The sequence below is a fragment of the Parasteatoda tepidariorum genome, chromosome 4 (assembly GCF_043381705.1).
Source record: "Parasteatoda tepidariorum isolate YZ-2023 chromosome 4, CAS_Ptep_4.0, whole genome shotgun sequence".
NCBI classification, from domain to species: Eukaryota; Metazoa; Arthropoda; class Arachnida; order Araneae; family Theridiidae; genus Parasteatoda; species Parasteatoda tepidariorum.
In genome coordinates, this window is record NC_092207.1 from 590,710 (window position 1) to 613,925 (window position 23,216).

A 23,216-nucleotide genomic window follows, 5' to 3' on the forward strand; every position below is an offset into this window, starting at 1 on the left:
CTTTCAAAAATGAGTAGTCCATTTTCCTCTGTTTTATTATTTGCCCAGGTCTCGCTACTGTATAGAATAATTGGTCTGATTAAGGTTTTGTATAGATTTACTTTCGTACCAATGGAGAATAATTTCGATTTTAATTGGTTCCTCAGACCAAAGTCTGTTCATTAATTCAACCCTTATCTCAATTCTGTTGGTAACAAGCATACCCAGATACTTGAGCTGGATAACTCCTTCAAAGGTATAATCCCCAATTCTCAGTGACTGATGTACTCTAGAGTTTACTACCATAAATTTTGTTTTTTCTTCGTTTACTGCTAGACCCATATCCTTGGCAGCTTTCTCAAGGGCAGTAAACGTCTCCACCACATCCTGCATTGTTCATCCAACTATATCAATGTCATCAGCGTAGTTGTATAGATCTCTGCAGAATAGTGCCTCTAGTGTTGATCCATGAATCTCTTACAACTTTTTCAAGGGCAATATTAAATAAAATGCAAGACAGTCTCCTTGTCTGAGACCTCTCTCGGTATAGAATACTTCTGATACGTCAGACATGAGTTTAACTCTGCATTTCGTAATGTCATTTTGACAAGATTGGTATGTTTGGGAGGGATTCCAAGTTCACACATAGGCCTCAAATAGCTTACTTCTGTTGATACAATCATAAGCTGCCTTAAAATCGACAAACAAGTGGTAAGAATCAATTCCGTATTCTTTTGTCTTTCCGAGGTTTTGTCTGAGTGTATTTGGTCTACAGTAGACTTTCCCTCCAAAAAAACCACTATGATGCTACTATTGGAATAAATTCTATAAAGATTTGACGGCTTCAAATCGGTCGGAATCTTAGAAAATCATTTCTTTTATTACTTGCATTAGATAAAATATATTAGATATTATTATACAATAATGCAGATCAACACATTCAGTGTAATGCAAAAAAATTTTCTGAGGGGAGCACAGTAATTTTCTCTCTCTCTGTGTTTTTTAAGAAAATCATCAGTTTATTTAAAGTTTGACAATAATGTAAACTACATTTAAAAAAAAAAGCACAATATAAAAGTACATAGAAATAATGTCTTAAAACTTAAGATTAACTTTAGTTAACTTATAAAACTTAAATTGCTTTTGTGGACCCAACAAATTGTGTAACATATTCATTCAGAACTGCCAAACACCTTCATATTCTTAAAAATGAAATATCGGTAGTATAATCCCACATTTTGGAAAGGGTATAAAAATGAACGCTTCAATTTAATTAAATAGACGAACATAAAAACTATATCTTAGAATCATTTTATTAAATTATAAATAAACCATCCAAAATGTACAATATTTTTAATAAATAAAAAATAGCCTTTAAAAAAAAAAAGGAACATTGAATATTGCAAAGTGAGTGGGCCCAAAATAATAAATATGCAAAGAGTGAAATGAAAATCCCAAGAGTGCTTCACTGAAAATCACAGAATAGTAGTGTAAATCAGTTATACTTCTATCATCAGGCAGAATCATCATCACTGAGCTCCAGAACCTAAAAATTAAACTCCAGTTTTTTAATTTATATTTTTAGATCAACAATAAATTGTTTTCATGTGGTAACGTTCTGAGGATATTTATAAGATATAGACCACTATTTAAGCGACTACTTTTCTGATTTTAAACCCACATGAAGATTGGTCTCTATAACTGATTTTATTATCACATTGTACTATAAAAAAATATTGATATTTCACCAATATATTGTATTATTTTTCCAATTTAACTCAATTATATTATGTTTACATTTCGGAAATCCAATTATAATTTATCAACCCTCACAATATCATATTCAATAATTATAACAATATTCATGATATATTACCTTTTTGTTATCGATAATTATCAGGATTTAGTCATATTTAATTATTATAGTTATCAATAATGATTGTGATACTTCGTTAATCGATATAGATTATTATTATTAAAGATTTCGATTGGTTTGAGATGAAATTTTTTTTTAATTGCAGTTTTTCAAGTAGTTGCTACACAATTTTTAGTCAGTGTAATAAATTCAAAAGTACATAATAGGACATTAAAAATAAAGTTAATACACATTAAAATTTTATTATATAAAATGTACAAAGACAATCCATCAGTTTAGAAAATAAAATGCATACTGATAAAGGGTTGGCACTCAAATCTGGAGAAAAAAAATTCCCTGTACATAATATATTAAAAATAAACACACAATCCCTATACTCTTGAGTGGCCTATATTAGTCTAAATTTACTAGTTTTAATTGTCCGAAGATGGCGATCTCCCATGGAAAATCTTTTAAGTCCCATAAATCACCCTGTGCTGATGTTGCTATTGTTGTCAAAGGCATGTATAGCAAAACAGTCACTGAAATCATGACTGGTGCACTTTTAGAAATAGCTACATGGTGCTCTGAATCTGTTAACCCTTCCAAGATTAGTCTTGCTGCCTTCACGACGAAAAGGAGTCTTAATCTAGAGAAAATTTGTATTTCCTTGATTATAGGTTGGAACTCACTGAGAAAGTCAAGTTTCTAGGGGTTATCATCCAGGATATTGTACCCACAGGGCCAAGAAAATATTCTGGTTTTGCAGAAATGTTGCGAGATACCTGGGGATTATCCCCCAAAATAGTTTACTGGATGCAATGATTATAAGTCCCATTTTATAATCGTCGTTGAACAGTCGACCCAATTTTTGGGTTTACGACTACAGATGTTAAATTATGTAGCCTTATCATTTTGAACCCAGTCTAGAAGACAAGGGCCTTCATGGAGGACTTTTTGATGGAACTAACCCGCATTTGTGTTACATGGGGAGGAAGACCATGAGAACCTCCCACGGTTAGTCTGACGGCAACAGGACTCTAACCCATGATCCATCTACCACTAAGCATATTTCACATCAGCACCGTGGTCGGTGCAAGCCAGATGTGGAATTCGTATCGACCAGCCAGAGTTCACCTCATTGGAAGGCGAATGCTCAATCCTCCGAGCCATTGCCGCTCCTGTTGTCACATATGGCGATATTGTCTGGTGGTTTAGGACTAGGATGATATCCTTCAGGTTTAGTCTTAACAGACTACAAAAAATGGTCTGTGTAGCCCTTGTCGGGCTGTTTCAGGATCATTCCCATGGCTTCTCTTGGGAGCTTACTTTGGCTACTCCCGTTGAATCTAAGCATTGAAGCTCAGACAGGTAGTAAACCTCTTATGTACTTTGGCTTAGGGAAGAAATATTCCAAGCACTTGTCGTGGGGTCACCTTGTTTCGTAGCTGTCAGATAAACATAACATACACATAACATATAAACATAACATACACATAACCAGGGGTCTGTCTAGGGTTTTCTGAGAGGTACCTATTTTGTGAAAATTTAGATATCATTTGTGAAAAATTAAAAAATATGTTAAAAAATCAACACAAAAATATGGACTTATGGTTTCTTAAGGGATACAAAAATAAAATTTTAAGAAAAAGTATTTTGTGAAACTACCGTTTCTCCTAAAATTGAATTTGTGAAACTGCCGTTTTTCCTAAAGTTGAATTTGTGAAGGTACCGCTAAACGGTAGTAAATTCGGCCTTGACAGACCCCTGATAACATACACATAACGTACACATAAACATATAAAATGTCAACTTAGAGCTTGTGTATTATGTTTTGTTTTAGTTTCTTGTATTGATTAATGAAATAAAAAAATATGATTTTTTCCCCCAAAAAAATTGGTAAAGAAAGCAGTTAAAGAGCTCTTTCATTTTGATCAGAATTTCTTTTCAATTTTTTTTTCTTATACAATACAGTCATCAGCTAGTAAGGATAGCAAAAATATATCCTCTCCAAGACAAGAAACGTTTCTTTTTTTAAATCCAATTTTTTTTAGTATCACGATTAGGACTGGGCTATAAATCGATGTATCGCGACATATCGATTTAACGCCTATATCGGCAAACCGATACAGCAACTTTCATTCCAAGCGATGCATCTGAAAACTGATTTAAGCCGTCGAGTGAAGAAGACGATATAACGATATAGCGATACACGCAAGGACTTTCTCTTACGTTCCGATGCCAACTCGCGCTGTGGAAGACGATATTGTTTCGTTATGTTGAGACGGCCTTGACTGATGAGCGGTAGAATCAGAATCACTTTTGAGACCTTATATCGTTATATCACATGTTCGTTTTCGCACCTTCGCGATTTGAAATCGTTTCTTGTAGATTATTTTCAATGGGATTAACTTCGTGATCGCCGTCGTAACCTTGTTCTGAACGCAATCTATTATTGAAAAGAATTTATAAAGAAAAGTTTCTTCATTAATTAGGTAAGTTTTTTATTTATTTTCTGACAAAACTTTTTTTATATTTTTAAATGTGAAAATTATCGGAAATCTAATTTAAGGCACCCATAAGGAATTAAATTACAAAGTAAATAAATTTGTTAGGTTATTTTTTTACTTTCTTTTAATTTATTAAAAACCTTTCGGATAAAACTTCTAATAATTTAATGGGCTTCTATTACTGATTTTAAATTTATAAATCTTGAGTTGTTTTTATTTTTAGAAATAAAGTTAAAACAAAACTTATTTTTTGGACATAAGTCAATAAACTTTATTTGTTCAAAAGAATTTGAAAAGTTTGCGAATTTTATTCATTTCTTTTTTTTTTTTTTTCAATTACTACTTCGTTTTATTAGAGAGTAAAATCATTATTTTTTTTTAATTTTCGTTTTATATTATTAGTTAATTAGCTAAATATATTACCGAATATCACAATTCTTTTGTTTTTATTTTTAAGAATTTAATTAAGAAACTTTGCCTTACTTTGTTTTTCGTTCATAATTCGGTCATTATTTAATTTAATTTAATTATTTATATGAAATAATAATAAAAATAGTGTTTAAGAAGCATTTTTTTTTTAAAATTTATTTAGCTCTTTGTTTTAAGCATACAAATAATTTTTTAACGAACTTATTTTTTAAATTTTGTTCCTATGCTGTTAGGTAAATATATTGATAAATTTCACTTTTATTTATTTTTTTATTTTTAAACTAAGAAATCTTTTGTTATTTGCGTGATCATTTTTAGAAAATATAACAAAACTTGTGTTTACTTCTTCATTAAGAATTTGAACATTACGATCGAACTTAATAATTCTGTAATTATTTACGCATAATAGTACAAGCAAATATTGATTTGTTAAAAAAAGTTTCTTTTTTTAAAAAAAAAAAAATTTTTTTAACACTTTGTTTTAAGTGTATAATGAATTTCTTAACAAACTTTTTTTTTAATTTTTTAAATTTTCTTTCAATAATTTCAGCTAGATATCTTTATAAAATTCCCTTTTTATTTTTAAACTGAGAAATCTTTCAGAGAACGAAAATTTTAAGAAATTATTACAAATCTTATGTTTACTTTTTAGTTTAAAATTCGAACATTTTTAATTTTAAACTTCGGCTTTTAGTCAATCTAACTTTTATTTTAATTAAAATATATTTTGAAATTTTAAAATCAGCTTTTGTTTAATAACAATATTTTTTTTCATTAAGGGTGTTTTAGGGGTTAACTTAAATTAAGACTGCTTATACCTTATAAACGATAAAGAAGTGCAAATATTTCATTCTGTATCTACACACATTTTTTCAATAAATATTTTAAGTAAGATTTGTACATCTTAGTCAATTTATTTAATATCTTTCTTTAGCAAAACATATATATTTTCAAATTTATAAATTGATTTAAATCAATATGCGTATGAAGTCTTGATAGAAATCTGACTTTCTGTGCCTTAAAGTAAATGAAATTCAAAAATACTATATCGCGATACATCGCTATATCGCGATGCAAAACTGACGATATATCACGATATATAATTTCTAATATCGCCCAGTCCTAATCACGATATATTAAAAAAAAATCCTATTATTTGGTTTAAATTTGATTTTCTAAAATTTAAGTCATACATTTTAATGACTGCGAAAAATTAGATAAAATTACCTCATCCATGCTAATGGTAGTCATCAATTTAGTTAATCCAGTGATTTCTTCCAGGTGACAGGGATCATTCAACACTTTGAGAAGAAAGCTAAATCCTTCTTTATTGTATTCCTCTATAACCTAAATTAACGAATGAAATATTCATGTATGTACATGAAAAATAAAAATGGCCCGCAAAGCAAATTCATTATCATCTGGTAGCTGAATTCACAAAGTGAACACCACCTTCATACATCCAAATTTTTCTGCGACCTCAAAGCAATAAGACAGAGATTTTTACTATATAAATTTTGCTTCATCTAATATACACGTTGCATATATAAGGTCCTTAAAAAATTACATATACATAAAAACTTTATGTTATCTAAATTTAAGTTGAGTTTCATTAAATTAATATTAAAGAAAGTAGAATAAATATCTATACAGTTATTTCTCTTTTTGATGACATTTAACTATGCAAATAAAAATAAAATCCCTGTACTCAAGATCAGGAAACCCAGAAATGAATGATTTTTCTCTCCCTTAACAACCCAAGCAGAGGAAAATTTACCACCGTTAATTCAATTGCAAATGAACTCACCCATTTTGTCTGGTGTTCTCTTTGGTCATTTATTTGCTTCACAGTAGGCAAGTCTCCCCCACGTCACTAATAAATCAAAGACGTGCTCTTCTTGAAAGTTGAACTTGTTGGCATTCAATCGGCTTGTGAACATCACTTATTCCCCCCCCTTTAAGACGTTTTTCTGGTTAAATGTTTAAAAGCGGGAATAAAGTAAATAAGATTTTTATATTTTTTTTCCATATCTCCTTTATAATTAAATATTTATTTATTTTTTATTAATTTTTTTAAGTTTGGGATTATTTTTTCTTAAAACTGATTTTTAAATGCCTATATCATACAAAGATAATAATATTTAATCTAAAAAATGTGTTAAAAAATCAACTTTCTCAAAGTAACGAACACATTTGTTTACCACAGGGGGAAATGTTCCTAAATGAAGCGTGAAATTTGCACACCTTTTTCCTTTTAATGAGTTTCTATACATCACTGTCAAGCAGTTTATCCCATCCAAATCGCTACTACCCATGCACCCTTCAGTGGCCCCAATGGACCCGAGAAGGCCGTTAAGTGGTCTAGATCACTTCGGGCCACCTAGTCTTTAAAGAGCTAAACTGTTTACATTGTTAGACAATTGTTACACAAGAGCTAAATTGTTAACTACTGTGAAACATTTTTAAACCCACGATGAATCCTTAAAGTCTTGAGTAAAAGTTGGGTAGGAGTGTTTATTGAAATGGATCCTATTTCTTCCCATTGCATACATATATTTGAGAAGGGCAAATTTTCATTTCTTAGTTATTACTCAGGACCCAGTTATAGATTCTCAGCTAATTTTGCTAGGGAATACGTGCCAATATTCAACACAACATTTTAGTAAACCTAAAACTTATGCTAAACAATTGCATAGCCCAACAGGTTCTGAATAATTTTAGTTTAAATAACGGGTGGGCAAAATTTCAATAATGAATAATTTACATTAAGAAAATAATTATATCCCAAACAGTAGTTTCATCAACAAAATAGAGATCCAGGATTGACTTTATACAAATGAAAATAAAAACAGCAAATACATGAATCTTCTGTTCAATGTTGGTAATGCTGATCTATTCCATTAAGAGCTGGTACTACCCTTCTCATGAATTATATCCCCTACTCATGATTTATATTAAAAAAATAAACAGTTAAAACACTTTAAATTCAATCTTTCAACAGAAGTTACATTGAATGCTAATAAGATATAATAATATTTATGCACGAATAATATATAAATAACTATAAATATACTACGAATATAATCTAAATAATAACTTTTTATTCCCCTTTGTCTTAAACTCCCCCCGCCCCGGGAAGGGTTTATTCGATTAATAAAACAATAAAGAAGATAAACAAATTTGTGAAGGGTCCGATTAAAAGATATATTATTTTGTGAAGGGTTCGTTAACGGACCCAAATTTCTTCTAAACAGAACCCTGATATGTGTTTGTCATTATTAAAAATATCTTGCAGAAAGATGTTAGCATTTGAGAAATTTTTCGCAAATTGCTCGAAACTATTCTGCTACAAGGAGGATCATCATTATTAGAGCAGAAACAAAAAAAAAAAGGATGGATGCGAAACAGAAAGAGTACAATGTTTAAAAAATATATTTAAAAAATTATTTTTTTTAGAATTTTAGTCTCAGTGTAAAGGAAGAAAACTACGACCCATAGTATGAGAATGAATGTAGATAATTATATAAATACACATCACCTTATTAGAACAGGCTGTACAACAGTCAAATGCTTTACTGGTAAGCAACGTGTTTTGAAATCTGTCCAGGTATCCTCGGATTTGATGCGGAACCAATCCGAGGTCAGTCGACAGCTCTGGATCAAAAGTGTTCGGGATATCAATGGTGCTGGCAGCAACATGTCCCCTACATATACAGAAACAACCATCATGCATGAACAAAATAATCTCTACATTAACAACACCATTCTACATGAACAGTAGCCAAATCTTTCAATAAAAAATAAGCACCTTTTAAGTACTTTTTTAAGCACTCAAAAAATATTTTTAAGCATTAACAAAATGCAAACTTATTTTCAAAAACTTTACAGGATCATTATAAAACAACTAGTTTTTGACAAAGCACTCTTTTCTTGATTACATTAGCCACCATAAAAAGATTGAGACATCTTTGGGTTCGATTTCAGAGGGTGGAAAAAAAAAGCCTAAAATGGAGAATATCTTGCAAAATGCAGCAGAATTGCATATGAGAAGGCAATAATCTCATCGAACTCAGCTCAGTAGACGCACATGCGTACTCGCAAATATTTCATCAAACATGTAAAATGATTGGTGCTTTCATACGCTAAGTACCGACGGTAGGTCGAACTGAATTCTGGTTGAAACAAATTGTGAAAACATTGAATAGAACAATGTAAAAAGCATGCTTTTGCATAATACGTGGCGACAAACGACATGGTAAAGAAAAAAAATCTCATTTTCGAAAAGGGAAAATTAAGCACTTTTTAAAAATATTCTAATGAAAAAAGCACCTTTAATGGCTTTTAAAAACGAAAATCGGAAATAAGCACCTTTAAGCACTTTTTAAAAACGCTACGCACCATGCACTATATTAGCAATAAATTGTAAATGTAATGAAAAATTAATGAAATACATACGCAATCCAAACGTACATAGAGTAAGATCTAATGATAAAATGCCCGCTTATAAGAAAAATAAATAAGATATAAAGTTAAAGTTAGAATAACCAAATCAATATAAAATATGAATTGCCAAATCTTTAAAAACTTTATGAAATAAATCAATTGCTGGCCCCTTGATTTTTTTAAAAAAAGGAAAAACATTCAGAGTAAAATTTTAAAAAAGTGCTGCCATCTATATGCTTTAGGGACAAAAAATCCTACATTTCACTGCATAGGCCTATTTATGTGGGCCTTAACTGCTTATTCTTATTTCGTTTATCCATTATGGGGCCTCGGGACACAGTCAGTTTTTAGTTTTTTCACTGACCACAGAAAGGCTTCTGTACGTTGGCCGATAGCGTGTTCCCTGATGAAGTGCTGCTTTGCTAACAGCATATATTTTTAAAATTCTTCGTTTTTCACCTGACTTGTGTTTCAAACTTTCTTAATTATTAAAATAAGACAAATTTGGTTTTAGTTGCTTTTAACAATTTTTCCATTTTGACTTATTTTAAAAGTTGTTTTCTTATTATGTCCTTTTCTGAATTTGTGTCAATCAGTTTCATTATTTGATAGGATTAAGAGACAGTACTCAATCCACTTAATTTTCCCACTGACTGATTTCAGTCCCCCGGGAACGAAGAGTGGCACCCACGCTACTGCGTCAAATCAACAACAACAATGCTTTTTCAGAATAAATTTTACCCTTTTGGATGTTGTAAAACAGAAACCATGAGTTCGACAGCCAAAGCAGCAGCCAAATAAGAGACCCCCGGTCTGGTAACAGTACACTGTTGATCCAAGGTTCTGTCTTGAAGACTCTGCAAAAAGTCAATCATTAGAAACATGCATGACGTGAAACAACATATTGCTTTCTTTTTTTTAAAAAAAAGAAAACTTTAACAATTTAAAAAGTTTGGTTTCTGTGTAGAAATATAGCTTAATTAAAAGAGGGTCAGTAAGAATGTGTCATCCATCATACCGATAGTCAATAATAGAATCATAAAAAAAAAACATGTCAATACAGGAAACAGAAAATTGAAGCGGGGTCCCCACTTTGCTCTGCAAATGATAATTTCATACCTGCCAACTTTTACGCATTTGGCGTAAAATTTTATTTTTATACAGTAAGACCTTGATTATCCGAGCTAATTGGGACCGCTAGTACCTCGGATATCGGAAATCTCGGTTAATAGGAACCATGTATAAAAACCTTCCGTGCTAGCGAATTTAACTACTTTTAAAGTAAAAAACAATAGAACGTTTTTTAAATGATAAAAATCAACATATATGAACTTATGTTTCACAGTTAAAAAGACTTAAAAGGAAATCAACTCTAGTAGTAAATTTTGAAAAGTAAAATGGAATTTTTTTTAACTATACTTAGTTAAATATCGAAAGACGCATTTTCAAAAATATCACAAATCTCAAGAAAATATTGTATTTTTAAAATTTACATGATTAAACTTACAAGTCACATGACCACTGTTAACAAAGCATTCATGGATGTTGTCTTCTCAGGGTGTAATATTTCATGGAAGTTGAGTGCTTTTGTGGGGAATAAGTGCCTGTAACACGGACAACGGACTAATATGTGTATAATTTCTTCCAAGCTCATTTTGAAGAGGAGAAAAAAAAATTTAGACTTCGTTTTTGCCTCGGTTAACAGAAACCTCGGTTAATCGAAGCTCGGTTAATCGAGGCTCTACTGTATTTAAAGTGGTAGCAAATATATACTATTTTTCCTTTTATTAATTAAATTTTTAAATGATTTTTATCACCACTATTCTGAAAAAAAATAAGCATATATATTAATATGTGTTACTATCATAGTAGGCAGCTTAAACTTTTTCAAATACAACGTATTTTTTTGCTTAAAATTGAAATATTTATTCCATTTTAATATCACTGGGGAAAATCATAATGGAAGGGATTAAAAGTTGGCAGATATGTAATTTAGTAACTGCTTAGATAATATTAAAAATGTAAAATTATATTTACTTCGATACATTAATTTTACTTATTTATATTTATAGAAATAATTGCTTCCTTATATAATGCATAATAAATTTATTTATTTACGTTTAAAATACTTTAGGTGACATTATTTTGATATAATAATGACAACATTTTATTCAGCAAAAATATCAGAGCCTGTAATATTTTAATGGGAACTAGATGGGGGATCCATTCCTGATAATAAAATGCTTAATAATTCCTGATAATAAAACAAGTGCAGTTCAAGTAATCTCGAATTGAGTGTAGAATTCAATACAAAAAATAAAACCTTTTTTTTTATTTTTATAGAAAATGAGAATCTGTACTAAAAATAGGAGAGACACTTTTAACTGCACAATGAGCAGAAATAGACAACACGCACTTCAGCATTTTAAGAACGTCAGGAACATGCACATTGTCAAAAATGACACTATTTTCCAGAAATATTCAAATCTAAGAATAAAAACACATTAGTTTTGTAACCTCACATTTTTTAGCAAGAAAACCTTAAAAATTGCAACATTTTATGTGCATATTTTTAAAAAAAACCTGAAGTGCTATAAAAACTTTTGTTTCAAACTGTATTTGGTTTAATACCCATTACGTTCGAATTATCTACATTAAAGAAAGTTTTTTTAAAATTCAATTTGTAATGAGCGTCAAACTCTTAACTATAACCAAAACTATCTTAATCACCTTGATGAACTCTTTATTTCACAGGATGATGCTGACAGAATAAAACTTTAGCTCCTCCCCCACCATTTAATTCCCCTTTGCGTAAATATTTCACTTGTGATAATTTTGCCTTAAGTTTAAGTTAAAATATATTTTTCTTATCTTCGCTGTAAACTGTTTCAAGTAGAATTATTTTGGTTTATCTTTTTATGGGACATGAAGAAAAATTTAAGTCTCAAAAGTAAGCACAAACTCAATTTTATAAAGTAATTAAATGCTAAAAAAAACAGTTATTACAAAATGAGTACAATACTTTTCAATTTTTTACCATTTAAGGGATGCCTAATCTGGAAAAAAATTCCCTGCGTTTTCTCAGTACATATTATACACAATATATTAAGAGGAAACACAACAATTAATGTGTTATCATGTGTGAGCTATATTGGGCTAAGTATAGTTATTGGTTTTAATTGCTGGAAAAAGGAATGGCTGAACATACTTAAATAATCTATAGCTAATGAAATATCATGCTTAAATATCCCATAGGTAATATTTTAAGTAATCAACATTTTTTAAAAAACGAAAATAAGAAACAAAATTCCCTGTATTTTCTCAGTTTGTAAAGAAAGAATCAAAATTCAGTGTTATTTTGGGTGATTTTTTAAATTCCCTGTATTATCCTGGTGTGGCTTGTCGATTAACGAAGGTTATCTGTTAAAGAGAGGAATCAAGAGTTTTCCCCATTTTACCTAGGTAATGTGTAGATTAACGGCTGCCCGTGATCGATTCTATCAACTAATTTGTTGCTTAAATTAATTTGAATTTTTAAACATCAAAAAATAACATAGTGTCAATTTAAGTATACAGAAACACTCTTATTTGAACTTAAATATAAGCAGTGTTGTTATATCGGTAGGCTATACAAGCCACTAGTTTCCAAACCCCACAGACTTGAAATAATAAGAGGTAATCAAGAACAAACTTTTTAAATTCAGCACTACCACTCATACAGTTCATAATGTAACATTCACTACTTTTAATAATGTCAGTCACTGTTTACAGTTTAGAGAAACTTTAAAACATAAAAAAAATTTAAAAACATAAAAAAAATTACAGATTACATAAACTATTGATAAAATCAGCGATGATAGATGGGGCTACTACAACCCTGAAACTTACACACAGATAGATACTTACATTTCCTGGAGCGACAATATCATTGCAAAAGTAACAGCCAAGGTCATAGCCTTCAATTATCTTTGAGCCAATATCACCGCCAGAAGTATTTGGAAGCTTTAAGCCATGCCTCATTACAAGAAATGTATCAAATCCAAGGGCAGCATTAATCACAAGCTGAAACAACAATACTTAACTGTAATAAAATCAATTGGTTGAAAATATTCAAAAGAGTGGAAATTTTATTCTTAATTTTTGCAACTACTTCAACGTTACAAGTCGGAACATAATGATCACTTTTGATTAAAAATAAATGTTTTATCACAGACTAGCTGGTAGGGGTCCATGTTGAACCTCCTTTCAAAAACTTGAATCTTATTATTAATCCATCGCTTTTCCAAGTTTTGTTGACCTGCCATTGTCTTAAAGATATATAGATATTTGCATGTTGGTTGTCTATAATTGTCTCCATGGGTCTAAACCATTGAATTCTTCTTTATTTTATATTATATCCTTTTCTTTAAGCAGATTTTGTGAAAATTTGAAAACAAAAATGTATGTACATTTTTGTTTTCAAATTTTTTCTGAGAAAAATACGAAAAAATAAATTTCAAAATATTAAATTGTAAACGTTGATTCTTATTTCATTATTATATTTTCCAAAAAAAAAAGTTCAAATTGTTATAATAAATTATGAAATAATATTATCGAGAAATATTAAATTTTAATTTATTTTAATTAAAAAATTTACATATCATATTATAATTACACTAAAATTCATTATAATTGCTGAAAAATCATTAAATTCTGAAAAAAAAAACTTTTTTTTTTATTTGACAATAACTTCGTCAAAAAACATGTTTTTTTGGAATTTTTTTTTTTTAAATGAAAGCTATAAGTCCAAATTTTTCAATGGTATGATAAAAATTAACAATATCTAACCCCTTTGTGCCCTTACATCGCGTCAAACTTCACAAAAAACTAATACAATTTTCTATGATTGTTTAGAGTGTAATTGTACACAGTTGCAAAATATATTAATTAAAAACAATTAGAGTACATAAAAGTAGAGATTTTAAGCTTCAAAATGAGCTAAAGCAGAAGCATTTTTGATCATTTTTAAAGAAGTTATGACACTTTGAATTTTGCCATTTTTTTTTATAAGTTTCCAGATGTACTGATACTTTTGAGCGGTACTGTAAGCACAAATACAATATGCTTAAAGAAATGAATCATAAATAAGATGGATAAAAACATAGAAAAATATAAATGATGATAAAACTGCAAAATTAATAATAAAAAAAACTTATTCCAATGATAAATACTAAACTATAATAAATACTGAAGAAATTTATTTAATTGAAGTGAAGACAAATTATAAAAAGTAAAGATTTAATAAAATTACAAAATTAACTAATATAAAATTAACTAATATAAAATAAAACAATTGATTAAAAATCACAATATATTTCATATCTAATTATAAGTGAAAAAGAAAATGATAATGTGTAAGGAAAACTTATTAATCACAATAAATAAAAAGAACACTTTGCAACTCAACAATAATTACCAAACAGAAATGATAGTTAACATAAAACCTCTAAAATAAAAATTGAAAACCAGGAAAAGGCAGGACATAAGGAAATCAACTGAATTAAAAAAAAGTCTTAAAATTCATGAAAAAGAACTTATTTATTGTTCACTAAAAAAAAAAAAAAAAAAAAAAAAAAAAAAAAAAAAATCAGATATATATCACTTTTAAAAAGAGAAAGCTGCAATCTGCTTCATAAATTGCCTGCTTTTAATAATAAATAATTGTATATTTAATATTAATAAACAATCTTCTGATCTTATTTCTTTATAAAAGCAGAACATTTATATTTAAACATTTATATTTATCATTGTGCACCTTCAATCTTCTCTTCCAAGTCATTCTTGGTATATCCTTTCATCAGGAGTCAAAGAAAAGGAAACGTGCCTTCTCTCCGCAGAATCTTTCATTGATTTAATCTTAGGTTTGCTTTTGTCTAATATTGTTTCATTTCTAATTTTAAGAGGATAAATGGTGTTGAAGAAACTCTTAGATGTCTGAAGGCACAATGTTTCAGAAGAACCATATGCAGACCAATGAAAAACAAATATCCAATTATGGAAATGGAATGAAAAAAACTTACTTTTCCTCTGTGAGCTGCAAGCAAAGAAGGCAACCAACGACTCTCACGAGAATCCATCAGGAGAAAGATAACATCATGATTCTCTACCAATTCTTCAATTTTGGACACATCTAACTTTGTTTGATCCACCACTGAAATGCAAAGAAATACTCATTTTTTGCAAATAAATAATTATTAAAATATTTATTAGCTACAAGAAAGCTCATTAAAATCCTGATTAGATAGTTTATTATTTGAATTTTGTGAAAGTGTTGGAAGGTTATTAAAAAAGGGTCTCTTTAAAATATCACCATCACTTTACTAATCAAAAGCAACAAGTAAAAAATTTCAACATTATCACGACACCATGTTTCGGTAAAAAGTACTTAATCACGCGTAATTTATTTAAGTTTATTGCAACAAGTCTTTAAATACCACTATTTAATATAAACCGTCACTATGGCACAGCGAATGCTCAAACTCCAAACTAAAAATGATGAGTTACTGAAATGCCATTAGTAAGTCTGAATGCACAGAAATAGAACAAAAAGAAGTTTTACAGGGGTGATTGTGCGACAAAGTGAAAAACAATGAAAATTTTGTGCGCAAAAATTGTTATTAAAATCGTGTGAATAAGAATTGCGATAATAGCAGATTCCGGCACAGTTCCAAGTATTCAAAATAGCGAATTTCCTACCAATCAAATTGGCGGAAGAATCACATGACATGTAATTCTTCATGCAATGGGTGGAAGAATGTATGTAAACGCCTCGTTAACAGGACTTAGACAAGCTTCAAAATTTTGCGGGATTATAAGCCACGTAAGTCTGTGAATCAATTATCTTGAGATATGAGGAATTCCATCGAGCAAAACCAGCACACCCCGCTTCCAGTTATTAAATCCGGAAGTCTTGGGTACCCCTGGAGGACAATCACTCTAGCATTTATGACTCTCCCTAACTCTAACGCTATTTGAGCTTCAAAATGGATGCACGAAAATGTCCCCATTAATAACCCCCAAAAATAGAAAATAAAGTTAGCGTTACTGTTAATATAAGATAAATATGCAAAAGCTTTCTTTTTACTTGTTACAAAATACCTTAAATATTTATTCCTTTTAAACATCAAAACTATTTGCTCCTTACAAAAAATTATGAAATATTCAAAATGTCACAACATTACAAAATGTCATAAATATTTACTCATTACTAAAGAAAAACTAAATTAATTTTGACAGTGAAAAGCAGAACCTTCCCGCAACAAAGGGGATGATAAAATAGCATAACAGAACTTCATTGTGGGCCAGAGGAGTGTTAAGGCTCTACAATTGAGACAGCTTCAACAACATGATTATTGATCAGCATTGCACACAGCCAACTGGTGTACCCATCCATCTGAGTGGACTCATTTCAACAAAACAATGTTATATTTCATTAAAAAGACAAAATAACAGGATAATAACACTAAGTGTTTCTTTTTTTTAATACAAATATCTATGCAAAAATATGATAGGTGAAAAATACATTAAATAATTATATGCTAATTGAGACGGTTAAGTAAGTTAGCCTTTGATAGTTTATCAAGGCTTTGGAAAATTGAAAAATAAAGACGATAATTAAGGATTTATTTTTACCATGAAATAGAACATTCCCAACTTTATACTAAATTAACCACAGCTTGATTCTTTTTTTTTTTTTTTAAATTTTAAAATCACTCATAAATTATTAACTTGATATAGATTTTGTAGTTTTTTTTGTGTAAAACTTTTTCATAACAAAAGATCAAAGCCAGGCAAAAATATAGTTACTCAGAATAGAAAATTATGTGCAACTGATGAGAAAAATCACACTTTTCATACAATTTGGAATCATACATACAATGTTTGAAAATAAGTGATTTTTGACAACAAAATAATTCATGCATTAGAAAACTTTTTTAAAAATAAGCATTGCTTGCAGTGACACAAAAGTGATGCTAAATAGGATGTCACTTACTGTTTTCAGGTACAGAGTGCCCTGGCATAGGAACACTTAAAACATAGCCTTCAGAGTCCTTAAAAGAAAAACAATTAGCAAGAAAGTAATTAGTGAAATTGATAAGATTTTTTTCTTGAGTGGTCTCATAAAAATATATTTCATTAATACCGAGAATTGTACTTATTTATTTTTTAAAACTGTTCTTGAGCAACAATTTATTGGGTTTATGACTATTTAAGTTCAAATTTGTAGCCTTGTAACTTTGAACGCAATCCAAAACTCAAGGACACTAAGGGATCAAGTATTAGGAGAAATTTGCCTTCGTGGAGGACTTTTTGATGACGCTAACCAGCATTTGCGTTACATGTAGAGAAAAACCACGAAAATCTCCAACGGTAAGTCGGACGACGAGGGGACTCTAGCCCACGATTCGAATCGATGCGGAATTCGAATCATCCAGCCATCACTAGAATCAAACCAGGGTCATCTCGTTGGGAGGCAAGTGCTGTATCAGCTGATCCACAAAGTCTCTAATTGTACTTATTTTATTTTATAACCGTTGTTGAGTAGCCGACCCAATTTTGGGTTTACGATCACTAATGTTCAACTCCATAGCCTTGTAATTTTGAACCAATCCAGAAGACAAAGAAATTCCTGGATCTGTACTACTCCCAGATGTATAATTTGTAATGGAAACATGGAGGACTTTGTGACTCGACAGATTCAACGCCCATCAGTCACTATTTACTACACGGCCGGCGGGGATCGAATTCACGACCGTTTGGATATAGGCCCAGTGTCCTACCAGCCAGGCAAATTTCACCCAATACTCGATCCAGGAGTTCCTGTCTTCTGGATTGGGTTCAAAATTACAAGGCTATGGAGTTGAACATTAGTAGTCGTAAACTCATAAAATTGGGTCGGCTGTTCAATGACGGTTATAAAATAAAATAATTTTAATAAGCTGGAGTCTTAAAAGTCCTCCAGGTTCCCATAACAAATCATACCTCTAGGGGTATTGATCCAGGAGTTACCTTGTCTTCTGGATTGGTTCAAAATTACAAGGCTACAGAGTTGAACATTAGTAGTCGTAAACCCAAAATTGGGTCGGCTGTTCTATGGTTACAAAAATAAAATAAAATAACTTTAATAATAGTAGAAAATTCTCTCTTTTTGAATTTCCATGACTTACTATTTTATAATTTGCTAGAAACAACAAGCTGCCTATTGACCATGCCAAACAAATATTACCCATAAGAATTCCTGAGATATAGCAAAATATGAGTATAATTAACTTAAAATTAGCAATATATTAATGTAATATAATGATTAACTTTAAGCTGCTCAACCCCCCAAACACTCTCTTGACAAAACTATTAGGATCCTATTTTCCAGATTAAGGCTACTAACGCCATTTTTTTTTAAAGACAAAAAACGTGTCTGATTTCATAACTTATCCCTATGGACCATTAAAACTGACTCTAAAATCTGATTATTAGAGCAAAAGTTACATAGGGTGATATCTTTTTCATTTTGTGTATGGTGCACACCTATGTTTTTCTCAATATGTGAACTGATTGGTGCATCCGCACAATATGCATGACAGTACGATGAAACAGATTATGCTTAAAGGACCCGGCTTTGAAAAACAGACCTTTTGCATATTTTACAAAGATAATTTGCAGAGCAAAAAAAAAAAAGAGAAAAAAATCTTTTTTGAAAAGAGAAAAAATAAGCACCAATTACAAACTAAAAATAAACACATTTAAAGTTCTTTTTTCAATGCTATGCACCATGGTTAAAAAGAAAACTCTCTTAAATCTTCACAAAATGTAATGCTAGTATTAAAAAGTCCACAGATTTTCACAGCATCAATTTTTCAGTAAAATTAAATGGAAAACTTTAAATCTAGTTTACACTTACAATGCCTGGAAAAATTCCTTGAAGCGCTTTTGAAGCAGTTGTAGCTTTAAATTGACCACCTCCAAGACAATCCTCAAATGTGAAAAGTGTCTGACGAACAGGATTGGAGAAAGAAACTTTCGAGTTATCAACAAACGTGATTTTCTTCACGCCCCAGCCCTAAAAAATAAATACCAACTCTAGATTTTGCTTTTTAATAAAAATAAAAAATTAACAGAAAAAATATGCTTTTAATGCCTTTTATCAATCAGCATAATGTTCTCTATAGCTTTGATACATATAACAGGGATGAGAGTAGTTGGAAAGTAAAAAAGAGGAAATTCACGAATGAATATGAATATATAGATATAAAGCCATTTTGTGTATATATATATATATATATATATATACACAAAAATTTGACAAAAAAATGTAATTTTTCAACTTGTAAACCATGTGATTATAAATCCCTATGATTAATTTTAAAATTGCATGAATATATAAATATGAATCACATGCATGATTTTAAATTGAGAGAATATGAATCCCGAAATGAGGCTTTTAAATCACGTGAATATGAAAATTTAAAAAATGCGAATTATATCGAATTTAAAAAATGCGAAAATACAAATCATGATGCGTAATTTTTAGATCACGTAAATACGAATCACGATGCCAATTTTTAAATAGCGCGAATACGAATCCCACTGTCTAATTTTTAAAGCACGCATAAATAGGAAAATCGATGTTTGATATTACAACTACGAAAACGAATCACGACATTGGATTTTAAGCTCGCATGAATACAAATCGCTACATAGGGTTTTAAAAGCGCGTAATTGCAAATCGCGATATTGGATTTTTAAATCTCGTAAATAAGAATCGCAATGTACGACATTTAAATCGCCTGATTAAGAATCGCAACATTCAACTTTTAAATCAGGTAAATACGAAAATCAATGTTTGAGGGAGGAATGAGGACTTCAATACTTTCGCTTCGCTGAAAATTTAATTCCTCATAAAATATTTTAACTTGTGCAAAAAAAAAATTTCAGCGGAAATTAGGGGGGGAAAATGGAAAAATCTGAAAAAAAGCGGAAATCCGCGAAAGAATCACATCCCTGATACAAGAAAAATCCCTTTGTTAAATTGTTTCTAAACAATTCATACATTTTAATAGATCCTATGTATGAAGAATAACAATCAATTTGATCAAAAGTATCAAAAAAATGTCCACCAACATAATTATCGAAAATAAGAATAAGTTAGTGTCTGTTGTAAATATATGTCATTGTTAAATATAGGAATTTTTTGTTGGGCAAGAGAAATTGAGATCATTTAAAGGATAGTGGGGTCTCGTAACCAGTTTCGTCTGGATGAAAAGATGCCACTGTCTGAAATATTTCACATGATTATTTTTCTGTTCTTTCTTTGCAAAGATAAAAGAGAAGAATGATTGATTTTTTAGTAGTGAAATAGTTTAGTTGCGGAAATTAAAAATAGTTGAGAGTTGTATATTTTTTTTCTTAGAATTTAAAGCAAAAAAAATTTTTTTTTTTTTAATTTTGAAAAATTCTTATCTAGTTTGTAGTCATAGAAAATTATGTTTCAGGGCATAAATGACTGTCCGCATCCGGTAAGGGGAATGTTTGTTTCGCGACGAAGGTACATTATGGTTTATTTATAGAAAATTCACAGGGAATTAAAATATGTCTGTTAGGAGTGTTCCTAACAGGAAGTTTCACTGTATATATATATAAGTTCAAAATGAAGAATAAAACAAAGAAAAATTATAGACATATAAAAAGAAAGGGAGGGTGAATAATAAGTAAAAAAAACAAACAATAGTTTATATAAATAAATAAAAATAAAAAAATAAATAAAAAAAGAATGAAATTTTATTAAAAAAACCGGGAAAAAAAAGAAGAAAAAAAGATATAATCTTTTCTTCAGCTCACACTCTGTTTTGCGGATATAGTCGTGTGAGCTGAAGAAAAGATCTCCCCCCCCCCCGGTTTTTTTAATAAAATTTCATTCTTTTTTTAATTTTTATTTATTTATATAAACTATTGTTTGTTTTTTTTACTTATCATTCACCCCCCCCTTTCTTTTTATATGTCTATAATTTTTGTTTTATTCTTCATTTTGAACTTATCTAATGAGTTCTGTTTACTTGCAGCTTAAGCGCAATANTATATATATATATATATCTTGAAGAAATGAAAAATAAATTACTTAACATAAGAAACTGTAAAGTTCCCTGAATGAAAGAGTTAAAAAAAATACATATTTTAATGAGTAATATGAATTTGAACTAAATATTTCAATGAAAGAAAATTTGTAGGATTTAAACAAAAACAAAAACTTAAAACAAAACCATTATAGCACAAAATAAGATTCAATATTTATTTGGTATAATAATTCAGATATTACTTCTATTTCTTGATTTATTAGAGGCTTTATGAATTTTAAATAGGAAATGTTTTCTTTTTCTTTGAAACAATCACCTAAGTTACAAAAAATTTAGAACAAAATTATTAAAAATGAGCAGTTTGAAAATTTAAGTTTTAAAATTTTTCATGTTGCAATTACACATTCCATTAAAATATCAGAATTCTAAATACCTAATACAATTGCATGGTGTTAAGAAAAAAAAAAAAAAACTTATATTTATGATGAAATATGCTCAAATAGTATCAAAAAGTCATTATTTATTATGACTTTTTGATTGTTATTATGACTTTCCAAACCTTGCAAGTCTCAATAACAATCTAGTTCAAATAATGTGATAGTCAAATCACATTGAAAAGCATCGCAATAATTGCCTTTAAAAAAATCAACAACTCATTTAGTTTTAAAATGAAGTTGGCACAAACAAAACACGGAAAAGGAGATAAAGTAAATGCACAATTTATAGCTCACAAGTTTTAATATCGCAATGAATGCATTGGAATTTTAAAAACCATATGGAAATCGACAGTTATGGATGCAAAAAAAAAAGACCAGAATGTCATTTGTATTTATGACAAAAATATTGGGTTTTTTGAAACCATGTGGAATTTTGTAGCAATAATCATTGAAAAAGCGATCTAGAAATAATACAGATTTACAATAGACTCTGTGCAAATTAAGTGCATCAAAAAGTTATTACTCAAATGTTTAATCAAATGTGTTACGTTCAAATTGTTTTAAAATTTTCTTCTTTTTTTAATATTGTGTTTAGAAGCTACTACAGGCCACACACACCAACAGTTAGCAGGACACAGGTTGTGCACCCCTATTTTCAAATACACAATATTATTACATTACGAATATCCGAATCTCGTCTCTAGTTTTGCGGTCAGTTGGAAAAAAATTTACCAGATTTTAGAAACTTCGGAAGTTTAAAAGTCAGTATTCTCTGAGTTGATTGTAATTAAAAACTACACTATTTATACATATTATGTTGTATATTTTATAAGCGTCTTCGAACAGTCGACCCAATTTTTTGGGTTTACGACTATTAATGTTCAGCTTCGTAGCCTTGTAATTTTGAACCGAATCTAGAAGACAAGGGAGCTCCTGGATTAAGTATTTGAAGAAATTTGCCTTTGTAGAAGACTTTTTGATGGAACTAACCCGCATTTGTGTTGCATGGAGAGAAATCTACAAAAACCTCCCGCGTTTAGCCTGACGGAAAGAGGAAGATATTTTCACCTAAAAATATTTTATGGTGTTATGTTATAGAGATACTGTTTAAGTTTCTAAACTGCAAATTTTTTTTTAACAAAAATCTGCTTTAAATCACTTCCACAGAAAATTAAATAATTCGCAACAACCTCTATCGCAACTACAGGGCATCTGCTACATTTTAGATTTTCAAATTCATGATTTTCCATGACTAATTCCAAGAATTTTTCATGACTTAACGAAGTTGCTATTTTCTCCAACAAAAACGCAACAATAAATTAAAAAAAGCATTATAATAAAATCATTCAAAATAGGTATAACCAAAACTATTATACTCTTCATCTTCATATTTATAGATTTTAAACTTAAAAAACAGAGTAAGGAAAGAGTTGAAACGATAAAATAGCTGAAAAAA

At 29.7% G+C, this 23,216-nt stretch overlaps 1 protein-coding gene across 1 annotated transcript in view; it reads right to left on the reverse strand.

Annotated features, from left to right (window-relative positions):
• Positions 1-1,274: 1,274 nt before the first annotated feature.
• Positions 1,275-23,216, reverse strand: part of LOC107450497 (Autophagy-related 7) — a 44,310-nt gene continuing 22,368 nt past the window's right edge. Inside the window, exons 11-18 of the mRNA XM_016066305.4 lie at positions 19,154-19,312; positions 17,249-17,306; positions 15,276-15,406; positions 13,123-13,278; positions 9,958-10,073; positions 8,312-8,477; positions 6,001-6,120; positions 1,275-1,525 (exon numbers count right to left, since the gene is read on the reverse strand). Coding sequence (XP_015921791.1) covers positions 1,493-1,525; positions 6,001-6,120; positions 8,312-8,477; positions 9,958-10,073; positions 13,123-13,278; positions 15,276-15,406; positions 17,249-17,306; positions 19,154-19,312 — 939 coding nt within the window. The 3' untranslated portion in view covers positions 1,275-1,492. The remainder of the gene's footprint in view (positions 1,526-6,000; positions 6,121-8,311; positions 8,478-9,957; positions 10,074-13,122; positions 13,279-15,275; positions 15,407-17,248; positions 17,307-19,153; positions 19,313-23,216) is intronic.